Source organism: Poecilia latipinna, unplaced genomic scaffold (genome assembly GCF_001443285.1).
Source record: "Poecilia latipinna isolate Pla-1442-1.1 unplaced genomic scaffold, P_latipinna-1.0 Scaffold115, whole genome shotgun sequence".
Lineage (NCBI taxonomy): Eukaryota > Metazoa > Chordata > Actinopteri > Cyprinodontiformes > Poeciliidae > Poecilia > Poecilia latipinna.
This window is the reverse complement of record NW_015112731.1, coordinates 382415-396419: the sequence shown is the minus strand read 5'-3', so window position 1 is coordinate 396419 and position 14005 is coordinate 382415. Positions and strand designations below refer to the sequence as shown.

Here is a 14005-nt window from a genome sequence, read left to right as displayed (position 1 = left end):
CACGTAAATTTGACAAAAAAAAAACATTTCCCCTGTGGAAAAAAAAAAAAGCCCCCCAAAAAAAAAAAAAAAAAATCTATAATTTATGTAACACCTCGTTTGTCTAATAACAATAATAATAATAATAATTAATAATATTTTGTGTTGGTAATATTATTAGAAAACAGAAGTTAAAACGGTATGTAATTCAATTAGGATTTAATAAAATAAAACATGAAACAGTTAAATATTACTGAAAATTTCAGGCATAAAAAATGTAGGATTTTTTTTATTTCAAAGCATTTGGATTGAAAAGTTCAAATTTTTGTTGGTCAAGGCTGGTGTGAATTTATTAATAACGATAATGAAGAAAACGATGCTAGGAAAAAATAAAATAAAATAAGTATTTTATTTTGTAATCGTGTTCCGGAAGTAGCTCATTGGTTATGAGCAGTAGTAAAACGAAGACCCCCCTCACGGAAAACTGTGGCAACTGTGGTTTGAAGCTGGAGAGATGCGAGCTACAGAAAAACAACGAGAAACGTAGGAAATGGAGAAGCGCGACTGGACAGGGAAATAACTGCAGAAATCTAAACAATCCGTCATGCTTCGGTACTCGAAGGATCACCGTCTTCGAAGATAATTAATTTAAAAAAAAGGAAAAAAAAAAAGACGGGTGTCGGATTGATCTGAGAACTGGGGGGGACGGGAGGGGTCGATCATGGGGAACGAAGCGAGCCTGGAAGGAGGCGAAGGGCCGCCGTCTGGTCTGCCGGAGGGGCTGACACCTGACGGAAAGGGCGGCTTCGTCCGGATCTCCGATGGCACTCCGGTCAACCTGAGCGAACTAAGCGAGGACGAGAGGAGGCAACTGGCCGCGGCGATGTCAAGGGCGCAGGGCAGGCAACCTGGAGCTCCGGCTGCTGCACGAAGGCAGGGATTTCAAACGGCATCATTCAATGCACTCCAAATGTCTAAACGGACCAAGCGTTTTGTGTGCGAGAGGCCTGAGCGAATGTCTCTCTCTCTCTCTGTGTGAGTGTGTGTGTGTGTGTGGTTGTTAAGAAATATGCAATAAGGAGGCGGAGAGTCCCATTTACACCCATTTCAATGCCGCAAATCGCGCAAGAAACCCCAGTTTGTTCCTAGAGTTCATTGTAAGGAGGAGTCATGGGAGTCTCCGATTAAAATGTTTTTGGGTTTTTTTAATGGCTGAATCCACAAAATTGGCTGTAAAGTGGGCAAAGTTGCAGCTCGTGGCGGTGTAAACGAATACACTCGAGTCACCAGAATGGTCCGATTCGATCGGTCGTTCTGTGTGAAATCAGTGAGGAGACACACCTCCAGTAGCCTATTTGTGAGAAATGGTCGAAATGCCTGCTGGGTAAGGAAATTTGTCGTGCCTAATGTTTTCTTCTTCTTCTTCTTCATTTGCATTTTGAACATCTTAACAATTAACTACATATATATACAGCCATAAAAAAAAAAAAAACCCTGCAAAATTTTGTTAGTGGTATTTACAATGGGATGAAGTAATGGGCCTCTGTGCTAACTGTCTCCAACTGGGGGCCGGGGGGAATGTTATTTATATCCGAGCTAGAGATTGGGGGGAGGGGTGCATCAATATTAATATGACTATAAATAGAACAGGGACATTAACTTATTTTATTTTGATTGTGTTTCCCCAAACGATTTCCGTCTTGTTTTTTTTTCATTCGTACTGAATCTCTGCTACATCTCGTGCCGAGTAGGAAACAGGCTTGGCGCTGTCCGTGGTGCTGAAAATACTCACTGCGGCGCTTTTTACGCCAAATATTGTTTTGTCGACAGAGCCTGCCCAAGGCTTTATGAGGCCCCAAGCAGAATTTCATTGCGGGGCCACCACATAACATTTGAGCCCATTTGTATTGTCCATTTTTGTTGTCTGTTGTTATTATTATTATTATTTTGTAATTCTGCTGTTTTGTATTTTTGCCTTCTGAACCCTAAAGTGAGGGGTAGGAGGTGATATGAATAATGCTGCATCTACATGCCAAACATAGAAATACATCTGATTACATCAAATTAGGCATAAGGCAATTGATTTGAATTATTTTTAAGAATTAGTAATTCTTAAAAATAATTCCTTTTTTTTTGTGCCAAAATACATTTCTTGACTGAAAAAGAAAACACTTAGTAGCATGTTTGTCTTACACATGATTTCAGACTTGGCTTAGACTTGCACTTTAAAGACCTCATGGCAATCCAGACTCAAGTCTTGTGAAGAAAATTCAGCTTATTTAATCAGTGGTGAACATAATCTGTTAAGTGTAGACCATTTGAGTTAATGATCTACGTTGCTCCTAAGCCTACGCACACTTGTGTGTATTTGTGAAAAGGACTACTTGTCATGGTAATGTTACACAAAGTACATTTTAATTCTGTGCAATGATTCTCAAAACAACCTGCAAGTAAAAGCTTCCTGATTCCTTGATTTTCATTAAGTGCCTGTGTGCGTCTAGCAAACATTTTAAATTAAGTTGGCAAACGACAGTCGCTCTGACTCGCATCCAGATAGTCGTCTTGTACATATTTTCAAAAACTGGACAAAGCTGAAGTATTAAACGAGTCTCACATTTTGGAACAAGATGAACTTAATTTACCCACAGATCATCTTCTTATAGTCATTGCACAGACACGTCATAGTCATCAAATTAAAAACATTTCTGGGTAATTCTCTCAAAATTCAGTGTTCCTTTTCGTTCACTCAGTAGATTGTACAGTGTTCTTTACTTAGTAATTTACTACTTGCATAGTAACCAGTGTACTGTTATACTTAACAAAGCCTTTAAATACTGTTTTAATTCATGATCTCCATATAATATAAGAAATCCCGCCACTATGGTTATCTGTGCAGGGTTGCATATTAAATGTATATTCAATGGATATTTAATTAAACTATTAGTATGATTAATATATTTCCTAAATATTTCACTGAATTTAAGTGTTTCATGTTGAATTGAATGTTCCAGGGATGTTGAATGTGTGCAAGTATTAAACTTGGCCTAAGGATAATGATCTGTGTAGATAACCTGCAACTGGTCATTCATTCGGTCAGTAGACTCTCAGAGCCCCCACGCTAGGAGGGACCCTGAACACGCCCAAAGTTCACTCACCATTCTGACCAGCCCTCCTTTGTTCGGCTGCTACCCTTTACAGTACCATATTACTCAGGCGTGCTATGAAAACAATCAGATATTATATTCATTGCAACATTAAACTTTTACTGCCAGAGAACATTATTTAATTACACCACAGCATCCAAGGATCTTCTCTGCAGCAGCAACCAATGCAAGTGTGTGTCATAAACATGCACCGTCATGCTTTAATCAATGGCAGCCAATTGGTTCATTAGCTTCCAATGATGCACTTCTCTAAAGCTCCACTTCCACTTGGCATGCGCTGCATTCTGTGTTCAGGTTGGGTTTACGGGCCCCGTCGCTTTGTCCTAACATTCAGGCTACAACAAACCGCTTCTCAGTCTCTGTCTACTGTCCACACTCCATGCCGTTCGCCAGTATTTGTGTTTCCGTCAGCTGTTTGTTCTCTACAACCTTTTTCGAGGTCGTACAAGAAAAAGTGGATTTATATTTGTAGCTGAGTGATTTTTGGATGCAAAAATCACTCAGCTGTTTTTTTTTTTTTTCCTTTGGAATGTTTTAATGATTAACCCTTTTCATTTTATTGCACTACATTGTGTTGTGAATCCTAGTGAGTTTAAAGTTGGAGGTTGGAACAAGACTAAATGTAAAAAAAAATAAAATTCAAGGGCTTTGGATACTTCTGCAAGGCGCTGTACAAAATGGTCATATCTCTGATAATCAAATAAGAAATTGTTGTATTTTCTGTTTGTTGGTTTAATGTTTGGTGTAGTTTTAGAGGATGGGACTTGTTGTCATGGTGAGTGTGAATGAGTCAGCAGAAACAGAAATGGCTAGCAAATTGCTGTTCCTTTTAATGAAGTTTAAATGTTAAATGTTGTAAAGTCGGATATAAAATTTAACCAGCAGCACTATCAACCTGTTTTAGTTTTGTGTTGCTTGCATTTCTTTTATTGGGTTCTTTTACTTGTAAATATAACAAGGATTGCTTTGTTTCTGTTTTTTTTATTCAGACCTTCAGAATCTGATGCTCACCAGCAGGTAGGAGCCTCCAGGGGCCCTGCAGGTCTAAGTAAGAGTCGAACCGTAGACGCCTTCAACCAGGGTCCGCCTGGCAGGCCCACACCAGGCCGCAGCCCCTCGTCCTTAAGCCTATTTGAATCCAGATTCCGGCAGGAGCCAAAAGGCCCGGAGACTAAATCGTCCGGCATGTTTGGCTCCAGCTTCCTCAGCGGGGCCAATCCCCTCAGCGCCGTGTCGTCAATGACGTCCTCCATCTCATCTATGGGCGACGCCGTCAACATTCCCAAGTTTGGACTGTTCGGGGACGAGGAGGAGGGCGATGCGACAGCAAAAGTGGAAAACAAGCAGGGGGGGAAGCCACTGGGGAAGGGCCCCCAGCAGGGTCAGGGACCAAAGGGACCACAGCAGGCAGGACCCCCAAAGCCAGGTCAAGGCCCCCCTGGACAGGCACCGAGGCAAGGTCAGGGTGCACCCGGTCAGGGACCAAAATCAGGTCTTCCAGGTCAAGGCCCACCTGGTCAGGGGCCGAGGCAAGGTCAGGGTGCACCCGGTCAGGGACCAAAATCAGGTCCTCCAGGGCAAGGACCACCTGGTCAGGGGCCGAAATCTGGTCAAGGTCCTCCTGGCCCAGGACCAAGGCAAAGTCAGGGGGCCAAATCAGATCAAGGACCCCCTGGTCAGGCCCCCAGACAAGGTCAAGGGCAAGGGCAAGGTGGCCCACCACAACAAGGACCTGGAAAACCTGGACCAAAAGCTCAAGGGCAGCCGGACCCCATGCCAGCAAAGGGTTCAGTGGCCCCCAGGCAGCAGGCAGCTGGAAAGCCTGCAGATGGACTCTGTCCGCTGTGTAAAACCACCCAGCTCAACACCGGATCTAAGGAGCCACCTAATTACAACACCTGCACTGAGTGCAAGAACCAGGTCTGCAGCCTGTGTGGCTTCAGCCCACCAGACTCTGCGGTAAGACCCTGACAGCTTTTCTTTCTTTTACTGTAGTTGTATTTTTCTTAAAATTAAAAAATAGATAAATAATTCAAATGATAAATAATGTCCTGGCCGATGAGCTAAAGTGAGATAACTTTGTGATTTTTGTCTACATGTACAGCCGGGAGCTTTCCAGTTCTCAAAAGGTCACAGATAATACCGCCACAGATTTCATAATGGATTATACACAGGTGTGAGCGATGCCATGCATGTAGAAAAGGCAATGATTTTATTCTGGCATTTCTCGTTGAAAAAACAAAAACCATTAATCATGCACTGGCATTGCTGTTTGCATTACATGCTAAACGGCAAGAATAAGACCTCCAAAAAGTGCAAAATGTATCAGTTTGATTCAAGTTTATCAGTTTATGAATCATATTTATTTGCCAATATTGAGCGAACTCAAACAAAACTTTGAGGAAAGATAATGAATATAAAGGAACACTATGTACGCATATCTGCAGTCATTTTTTATTATAGTCATCATTGTTAGAAAATACCTAGTTAGAAAATTATGTAAAAAGAAAAAGATTTAAAAAATGTATTAAGGATACACACACACACACAAGAAAAACACTGATCAGGAACTGGAATTTGAATACTTTTTCTTAATTATCTCTGCTTCAAATGTTAAACACCTGAAAGTGTGTGTAGTTCGGCTCTTTTGAGTTTTCTGAAAGGTTAGAAATATTTTTTACACATGAAGGGCAATAATCTTTAATTTATGTTTTATTTCAAAATTGAAATCTCAGTTGTGGGACTAGAGACATATTTTTTTTTTCTTTATTTTGTTTTAAGTGTTAGAGGGGGAGAAAAAAAATCAGATTCAGTCAGACCTTGAATTCAGTAAGAGCAAGAAAGGAAAAAAAAAAAAAAAAAAGCCAGACTAGTGCATATCTAATAAATGTTGCAAATTGTACAAACGGATCATTCAAATAAAAACTGGTTATGATGCTCAATTTGAAGCTACAGCAGAGTCCAGTATGTCGGTCCTCCCTGATCCAAAAGAGGACATGTCGCTTTCAAGAGCAACACACATGATCTGGGAAGCAGAGTGGCCATATGGACTTGGGGAATGTTGATCAAGGTGACTCATATCATGGCCACAGGAAGGAACTCTGCCAGCGAGTGACGACATTCACTCACACATGAACTGTAAATGCTGGTTGGTCAGGAGTTAAACCTGCTTTTGTAGAACTATTCTTTAAGACATTCTTCTGTGTGGATCAACAAGGACATTCTTTTCTTTTTTTTTTCTTCTTTTTTTTTGCCTTTTAAGATGTCAAACACACCAACATACGAGTAGCAAATGGGTATGCACACATTGTTCTTTTTCTAGATGGTGATCAAACCGTCAACAGCTGGCTCTTTCAACACTGTGCTTGCCACGCTGTGGAAACCAAAAGAGATGGCCAAACACTAAACAAAAGGCTCTGGCCTCCATTCTTTTTTTCTTTTTCCGAGACAGGTGTTTGGTTCTGTAACGGTAGACACCATGAAAGCCAACCACTTTAGCGCTAATATTTACTAGAACGCAACCAACTGCTTGCTGTTCTGATTAATTATGGAACTGTTGCGAATTTTGGATTATGTTTTTTTTCAAGATGGAAATCGGTTGCCCAGCGACGGAATCAAGCATAATTGGAAACACCGATTTCATAAGTGAGCTGTATTTATAAAGCACTTTTCACCGGATGGAATGTCGCATAAAGATTTAGAGTGAAAACGAAACACAGAAAAATAAACAAAACAGATGGAAAGCAATAAAAATCTAAAAGTCAGTAAACATAGTAATTGGGAGTTTATAACTGACTATCTAAATGGCTGCTTAAAAATATATCTTCAACTGAGATTAATCAGGGTAAGGAGAATATTAGGGAATTTCACAATTTATAGACGTTACGAGTTCAAATGAGCAATCACCTCGTATCCTAAAATGAGTTTTTGGGACCACAAGTGGTAACTTTCTGGCTGACCTTCGAAACCTGTTGTTCAAGGAATTTTATGACCACAAACATCAGTGTGACAAGCCTGTAGACATGTTGTGGTTCGTGTCTTGGGGACCGGGATGACGATGGAGGGAACCTCACACAGCTCCAGAGACTTGTTAAATCTGAGGATGCGGGCGAGTTGGTCAGCACCGGCTTTCAGGCAGAATCAGGAAAGCTTTACTGGTCTTGTAACGCCGAAAAAACCTGTTTACACCTTTCTCAGTGCAGACAGGAAGTCATGGGGGAGCGGAGCGAGTTGTGGAGTTGTTGGTATAAGGGTCCATGTAATCGTTTTTTGTGTGAGAGTGGGTTGCGGGTAAGTGGGTTAGAGGTGCCAATGATTGGATTTAAAACTTGCAGAAGAAGCTGTCGAGGTCTTCAGCCCATCGTGGAGCGAGATTGTCACAGCGTGTAGTGATGGGTCCCTATAGGTAGCGATGTTGATCAAGCTCCTCCAAACTGCAGCAGGGTCGATAGCTGAGAAGCTGTTCTTTAGAAAAGATATATGAATAGGTTTGCAAGGCACTGTGTAAGCATGAACACACCACTTCCTCTCACAGCAGTTTTTAAAAATGTGATTCAATTATATCTAACTCGTCATGGTTACATGTTGTACACCAGGCCTTCTGTATGTGAGGGTTATGGTGCTCGATGCAGCTGTCCCAGGTTTTGATTCCTGATTTTGTGCAATTGGTTTTTCTCTCTTCCTGCCCATTGTCTTGTCAAGCTACTAATGAACAAAGGTCACAAACACCACAACATCTGACTTGTCTTCCTTTCATTTGCAGGGTAAAGAGTGGCTTTGCCTGAACTGTCAGATGCAGCGAGCAATGGGAGGCATGGATCCTCCTGGCATGTCAAAGCCCATGCAAGGCTCTGGCCCACCCTCGCCTCAGCGAGGCGGCAAGCCCGGAAAGCTGCTGATAAAACAGCAGAGCACCTCCGACCAAGGGCTAACGCCGCCAACGACACCAAGGCAGAAATCCCCATGTTCCTCATCTCCTGGACCCCTTTCTCCAGGCTCCTCATTGGCAGGGTCGCCCAAGATTGACCCCAAAACAGGGCGTCCCATTCAGCAGAGGTCCAGCCCTCAGCAGTCCCCAGCTAAAGCCAAACAAGAATCGAGTTTCTTTGGGGGTTTGGGCGGCATCAGCTTAGGAGGGCTAACGGATTCGGCTAAACCCCCCGCAGCGGCCGCGCAAGCGTCGGAGTCGGTTACGGGGAAACTATTCAGTGGATTTGGTGGGTTGATGGAGTCATCGAAGCCTCCCACACAGGCTACGCCAAAACAAGAAGAATCCGTGGCTGGAAAGCTGTTTGGGGGTCTGGGAGGGCTGACGGAGTCAGCGAAACCTCCTGCCGCTGCATCTCAAATGTTCAGCTTCGGCTCATCGCTTCTGAGCTCAGCCACCACTCTTGTCTCTGGAGAGGAAACCAAAGCACCCGAGTCTCCGCCTGGGTCACCCAACTCCAGACCAGGTTCTCCTCCTGACTCTCCTTTCTCTGCACCCGGATCTCCACCGGACTCCGACTCCGCTCCGGACACCCCGCCTGCCTGGTCCAGAGAGCCCCCCAGGCGCGCAGCCACAGAGCAGGAAGAGAAGTCTACAGTGGCTGAGTCTGCTCAGTCGGAAACTTCAGTTGCCAAGGGAAACTGCCCTCTCTGTAACTTGGAGCTCAACGTTGGCTCATCAGACGCCCCCAACTACAGTGTGTGCAACGAGTGCAAGAAGAACGTGTGCAATCTGTGCGGATTTAATCCTAATCCTCATATAGACGAGGTAGGAAAGCTATTACTGAAGTACTTTCCATCTTAACTACGCCTTTTGCTTTTTAAACAAAGGACATATTCTTGTTGTTTTTCTATGTTGTTCCTTCTAGACATGTCAAACCTTTGGGTGTTTCATGAAAATTACCCACTACAGAGATGGAATTAGAAGTTTTCAGGGATTCATTTTCCACATGAGCATCTTCCAAAACACCTTTAATCAGGATATTGTGATTACCTAACTACATTGTTATTCCTCAACACTTGCATATCTATTCAATAGTTTAATGCACTGCATCTACACCTTATTAGTTTTGGGCTTTTAATAATCGATTTGAATTTCTTTTTATAGGATAGAATGATTATTCAACTAAAAACGTAAACATTTTCAAAACTAAAACTGAATTTACTCCAAGATTATGCACACAGGCTCAGAAATATATACTCCAGGTTTAATTTTATAACATGTACATGTGTGTTGACGGGGAGTGATCACAGTTAATCATTTGAGTTTGGTAACTGGCAGGATGTGGTTGCTGCTAGCTTCGATTTATTTTTGTCTTTAGGTAATCTGCTGCATATTTATAGCTCTCCTGGAATTCTTCCGTAACGGGAAGTAGAACTAAAATGGAATTAAAACCGTTACCATTTCCATCCAACATTTGTTTTTTCTTACCTTTTAAAATTGGGTTGTTTAGCATGTCTTTGTCAAACCAACCTGGTACTTGAAAATATCACGCATATTTATTTTAAACTGACATAAAAACCTTTAATTTGTTAGGTATTCTGCCATTGATGCTTAAATTTTTTTCAGGCATTTTAAAAAAATTCTTCAGTATGGAAAATTTTGAAATGCGTCTAGTTTGAATTCTTCACACTGAAAAATTCAGAAACTTCAAAAATAATCACAGGCTATAATCTTTCCATTGTAAGACTTATTTTCGTCAAATACCTGACACATTTATTGACACTCAAACTGTTTTTCACTTCATTTGCTTCATTAGTTTCTGCAAATGTTTAATACCTGCAGTGCAACTTTCCGGTTTGCTGGACAATAAAGGCCTATTATGCCAGCTCACTGTTGCAGAACCAAATCAAACAGTGGACAACAAAGACTCTAAGACAATCTTTAGATTCTCGTTTCATTGCCAGCACATGACCTGAGTGACAGAAAGTATGTTTTCTGTTCAAGAATCACAAGTGTGACATTTCCTAAACTCTGCTGCCATGTACAGTAGGGAGTTTTGGGGAAAACCGAAGACCTAGACTGGAAATTTCACAAAGGGTGTGAGCAGCACATACATTAGTTTAACTGACAGCAGTAATGCTCTGATTTGATTTTTATTTTTATTTTTTTTTACCCCAAGAATGATCTGTCTGATATTATACTGTCAGGACAAAGTTGGAATTTTAACAAAATAAGATTAAGATTGGGCATTTTGATAACAAACATGGTGTAAAAACAATGGACCATCAGTGGAAAACATTCTGATGCCTGCTGTTAAGCATGGCAGGGTATCTGTGATGCTAAGGGCCAGTTTCTGTTCCAAAGACCCGGGGGCCTCCAAAAAGGTCCAGCACTTTATTTAGGTGTACTTCAGAGTGGAATATTTAAGACTAGTTTTTAAAAATACATATATATTTATATCTACTTAAACGTAGACAGTTCATCTTATTGAACCCTTACCCGTACCGTGTCATTTTCACTTTGAGCTCAGAGGATATTTTGCTTTGCCACCACAGAAGAATCTGTCATGTCACAAACTGTATTTACGACATTTATCCCTCACAAGTCAACTCTGTTCAGATCGGTTAACTCCAGATGGGCATCCAGACTTCATAAAGCTTTTCAGTATTGCCACCTAGTTTCCGTTCACCTATGACACAGCTGAACCTCTAGGTGCATTTTTAAATCCAACTTGGGGAGGGGGGGGGGGGGGAACAAATGAACAGCATACAGAATGTTCTGCACACAAGACTTTCGTTGAGCCATCTAACCCCCCACGCAGTGTGTGTCACCTCTGTGTCACTCGCTGTCGTCACGTCAGCTGCCAGCAAAGGTTGACTCGCTGACGCACGTGAGGGCGTGGCTGTGGGTACATGGAATAGGAGCCAGGATATTTAACTGCAGGTGTTTTTTTGTTTTGTTTTTTGTAAGCGGAACTGTGGAACACTGAATGGACGCGTGACTGGTGACGCCTCACCTGTTGTAGGTGTGATGTTGTAAGTGGCTACGTTGTCAGCACGCCTCGGGTATTTATGCTTCATGTTGTCTTTTTGTTGAGATAAATTACACGCACGTGGCGTGCATGTCGCCACGTGCGTTGCGGGGGCGTGGGGGGTATCTGGATTTCCTTAAAAGATTTCAAGGGCAGCAGGATGTTTGTCATCTCCTCTCAGGCTTCATTGTCTTCTTGTCTAAATTCCCAACAATGCAACTCGAACAGGCCAACAACACATCTGATTTTGATTCTCTGATATTTTTGTCATTTCACACTGTTATGTCCTTTTTTTTGTTGTTTATCTGTGAGCTATCATTTCAGTTATTTCTGTGCTTCTTACTGCCATCTATTTTTGTCCTGCTCTTCTTCCCCCCGCCGTCTCCCCTTTTTTTGTTTTTGATGTAAGGGGATCTCTGTAAAAGTATGGCTGGCGCTGAGCAACAATGTTCCTCCAGATCAGACTTCATGTCATGTTGGCCTTTTCAGTAACGAGAGCGCGTGTCGGAAGAGCCTTGCGTAAGACGGGAGTGGCACGACTTTGCTAACGAGCACGAATCAAAGAGTTGGAGTGTTTCATCTCGTCTCGCCATCGGCGAGAAAATCTACAGCTATGCTTCAGTTTTTATCAGACGGCGGTCTCACTGCCATGGCCTTTAAAACGTCGGGTTTTAAAGGCGGGACAGGGACAGGGATGTTTGGTTGGACATTAATAATTGACCAACTCTACTGCAGGTATTACATATGGATTTCAAAATGCCGTTCATCATGATGTGCACTCTTGGGGAGGAGGGAAGAATAAATGATGGGAATGAACTTCCCATCATTGCCACTCGAGTTTTGCCCCGAAGATTTGGAAATATTGAAAGTATGAACTTATTAGTACATTTCTGCAGCTGAAATTTACTCACAGAAATAATGGTTACATTTTTTTTTTGTCTAATTGCCAATATCACAACTGACACCCCTAAAACATGTGTTTAATTTGATCGTTATCGAGGAAGTTTAATGGGGTGAAAATGTGGGAAAAGTTGGACACCTATGTCGTATTCCTTTCTTCAAAGGAAAGGAAACAAAAGTAAGCTTATCTTTAAAAAAATCAGGGAATTTCTAGAACAAAAAAAATGCTGCTCACCTAAACCTTCCCATGTGGAGACTCGGAGAGAAAAAAATAAATAAATAAATAAATTTGGACAAAAAAGGCCATGTTTCTATCCATTTTACTGAACGATCTAAAAAGTTAAAAAGTTTATATGAATGCTTTTGAGAACTACGCAGTTTGACTAAATATCAATAAATGCCTCGCCCATCGTTGGTGTCATTGCTAAAATTCAGTTATTCGTACATCTTTTTACTCAATTTTTCCCACATTACTCTGTCTTCCTCCTTATCGTTGTTCTGCGATCATGTCCCACATTTTCTCCCGTTCTGAACTCCCCATGATCTGCTCAGGCAGATAAAGACCAACGATGCACACGCCGGCCTTTTATCACCAACCTGCCATTCATTAGTATTCTAATCGTTAATACGTCCGCTTCTTTTTGAGTATCACACAAGAGGACTGTTGCTGTTTATGTGTATATATATATATATATAATTTTTTTATTTTTTTTTTAATCTGTATTCACTCCTTGCAGTGTTCACAGCTCTCACCATCACTTGGCCTAAAGCCTGATGTGTGCAAAAATAGTAACAGCCACAAAAGAGATCCACTAAAGCAGGAGAGGGGAGAACACGAGGGCTGCCCCCTCCCACTATCTTCTTTCTTATCACAGTGTCATTCTGTGGGAACCATAATTTTATTATTTGAAATGGGGAACATTTTAGTCTTTGTGGGATTCTTTTAGTTGAATTAATTAACTCATTTGGAAGGTGCAGTGCAAGCAAAAAAAAAAAAAAATAAATAAATGCCTCTTGCAAAAGTGTTCATACCTCTTAAGGTGGGATTGTTTTGTAATGTTAACACTACAAATTTCAATATATTTTAATGTCACAGAAACAGAAAGTACTACATGGCTCTAAAGCTGAAGGAAAATGATGCATTTTTTTTTTTAAATTATTTGTAAAATAAATCTGAAAAGTGCACTGTGCCTTTGTGTTCCACTCATCCGAGCAAACACTTTGGAAAAACACTGGATGTTTCCATTTTAATTACAAGTCGTATGAGGTATGCCTCTATCATTTTTGCAACGTTTACCCAGGGATCTTCGAAAAACGGCAAAAACGCACTCGGACTGGATGCGCACGGCGAATGTTAAAAATAATGGGAAGTTTTGTTTTTGTCTAATATTCCAAAGGCAATACATTTTACATTCTGCACCCTCTTAATGTATTCGGCCTTTTTAGATGGACTTTTACCTGATTTGAAATGTAATAGTCACAGAAGCGGATGGGAACGGGAATGAAAGATTGCTTTTTGCAACTGATGGTCATCGCGGTATTCAACAACAATATCACAGTTGTGTGTAAGCTTTCTTTTAGTATGCATAACATATTCTGAAAATACCTAAAAGGTGTACATTTTAAACGGGATATGAATACTTTTGCAATGCACCGCATCTTTTTTCGGGTTTAGCAAGTGGCAGTTTGGACAGTTAGCCCTCCACAAGGATTTTCCCTCATCCCCTTTTCTAATTTACTAATTTCTGCATGCTTTGGACCAGAGCCATATTTTAGCTACTGAGCATTTTGTGCCAAGGAATGGTTGGAGGGGTGAGGTGGTGGTGGTGGCATCCAGCGTGCCAGCACTGAGCCTTCATCAGAGACTGGAGGACAGGCAGGCAGAACCTCACTGAGACTTAAAAACCCACACATTCTGGCACCAGCCTCATCTTGTTAGTACAGGCTGTTACATCCTGACTGCCGCTGCTCTCTCTTTCACTCCAACCCCCCACCCACCTA

General features: G+C 41.6%; 1 protein-coding gene across 9 annotated transcripts in view; it reads left to right on the top strand.

Moving 5' to 3' along the window:
• The first annotated feature begins 437 nt into the window (after nucleotides 1–437).
• pcloa (piccolo presynaptic cytomatrix protein a) overlaps nucleotides 438–14005 on the top strand; it is a 52978-nt gene continuing 39410 nt past the window's right edge. For 4 of the 9 annotated variants that reach the window (XM_015028149.1, XM_015028148.1, XM_015028152.1 and 1 more), the window contains exons 1-3: nucleotides 440–912; nucleotides 4133–5102; nucleotides 7906–8898. In XM_015028149.1, coding sequence (XP_014883635.1) covers nucleotides 701–912; nucleotides 4133–5102; nucleotides 7906–8898 — 2175 coding nt within the window. In that variant the 5' untranslated portion in view covers nucleotides 440–700. Of the gene's footprint in view, nucleotides 913–1337; nucleotides 1364–4132; nucleotides 5103–7905; nucleotides 8899–14005 lie in introns of those variants that run through there. The other 5 variants (XM_015028146.1, XM_015028151.1, XM_015028150.1 and 2 more) reach the window with 5 other exon arrangements.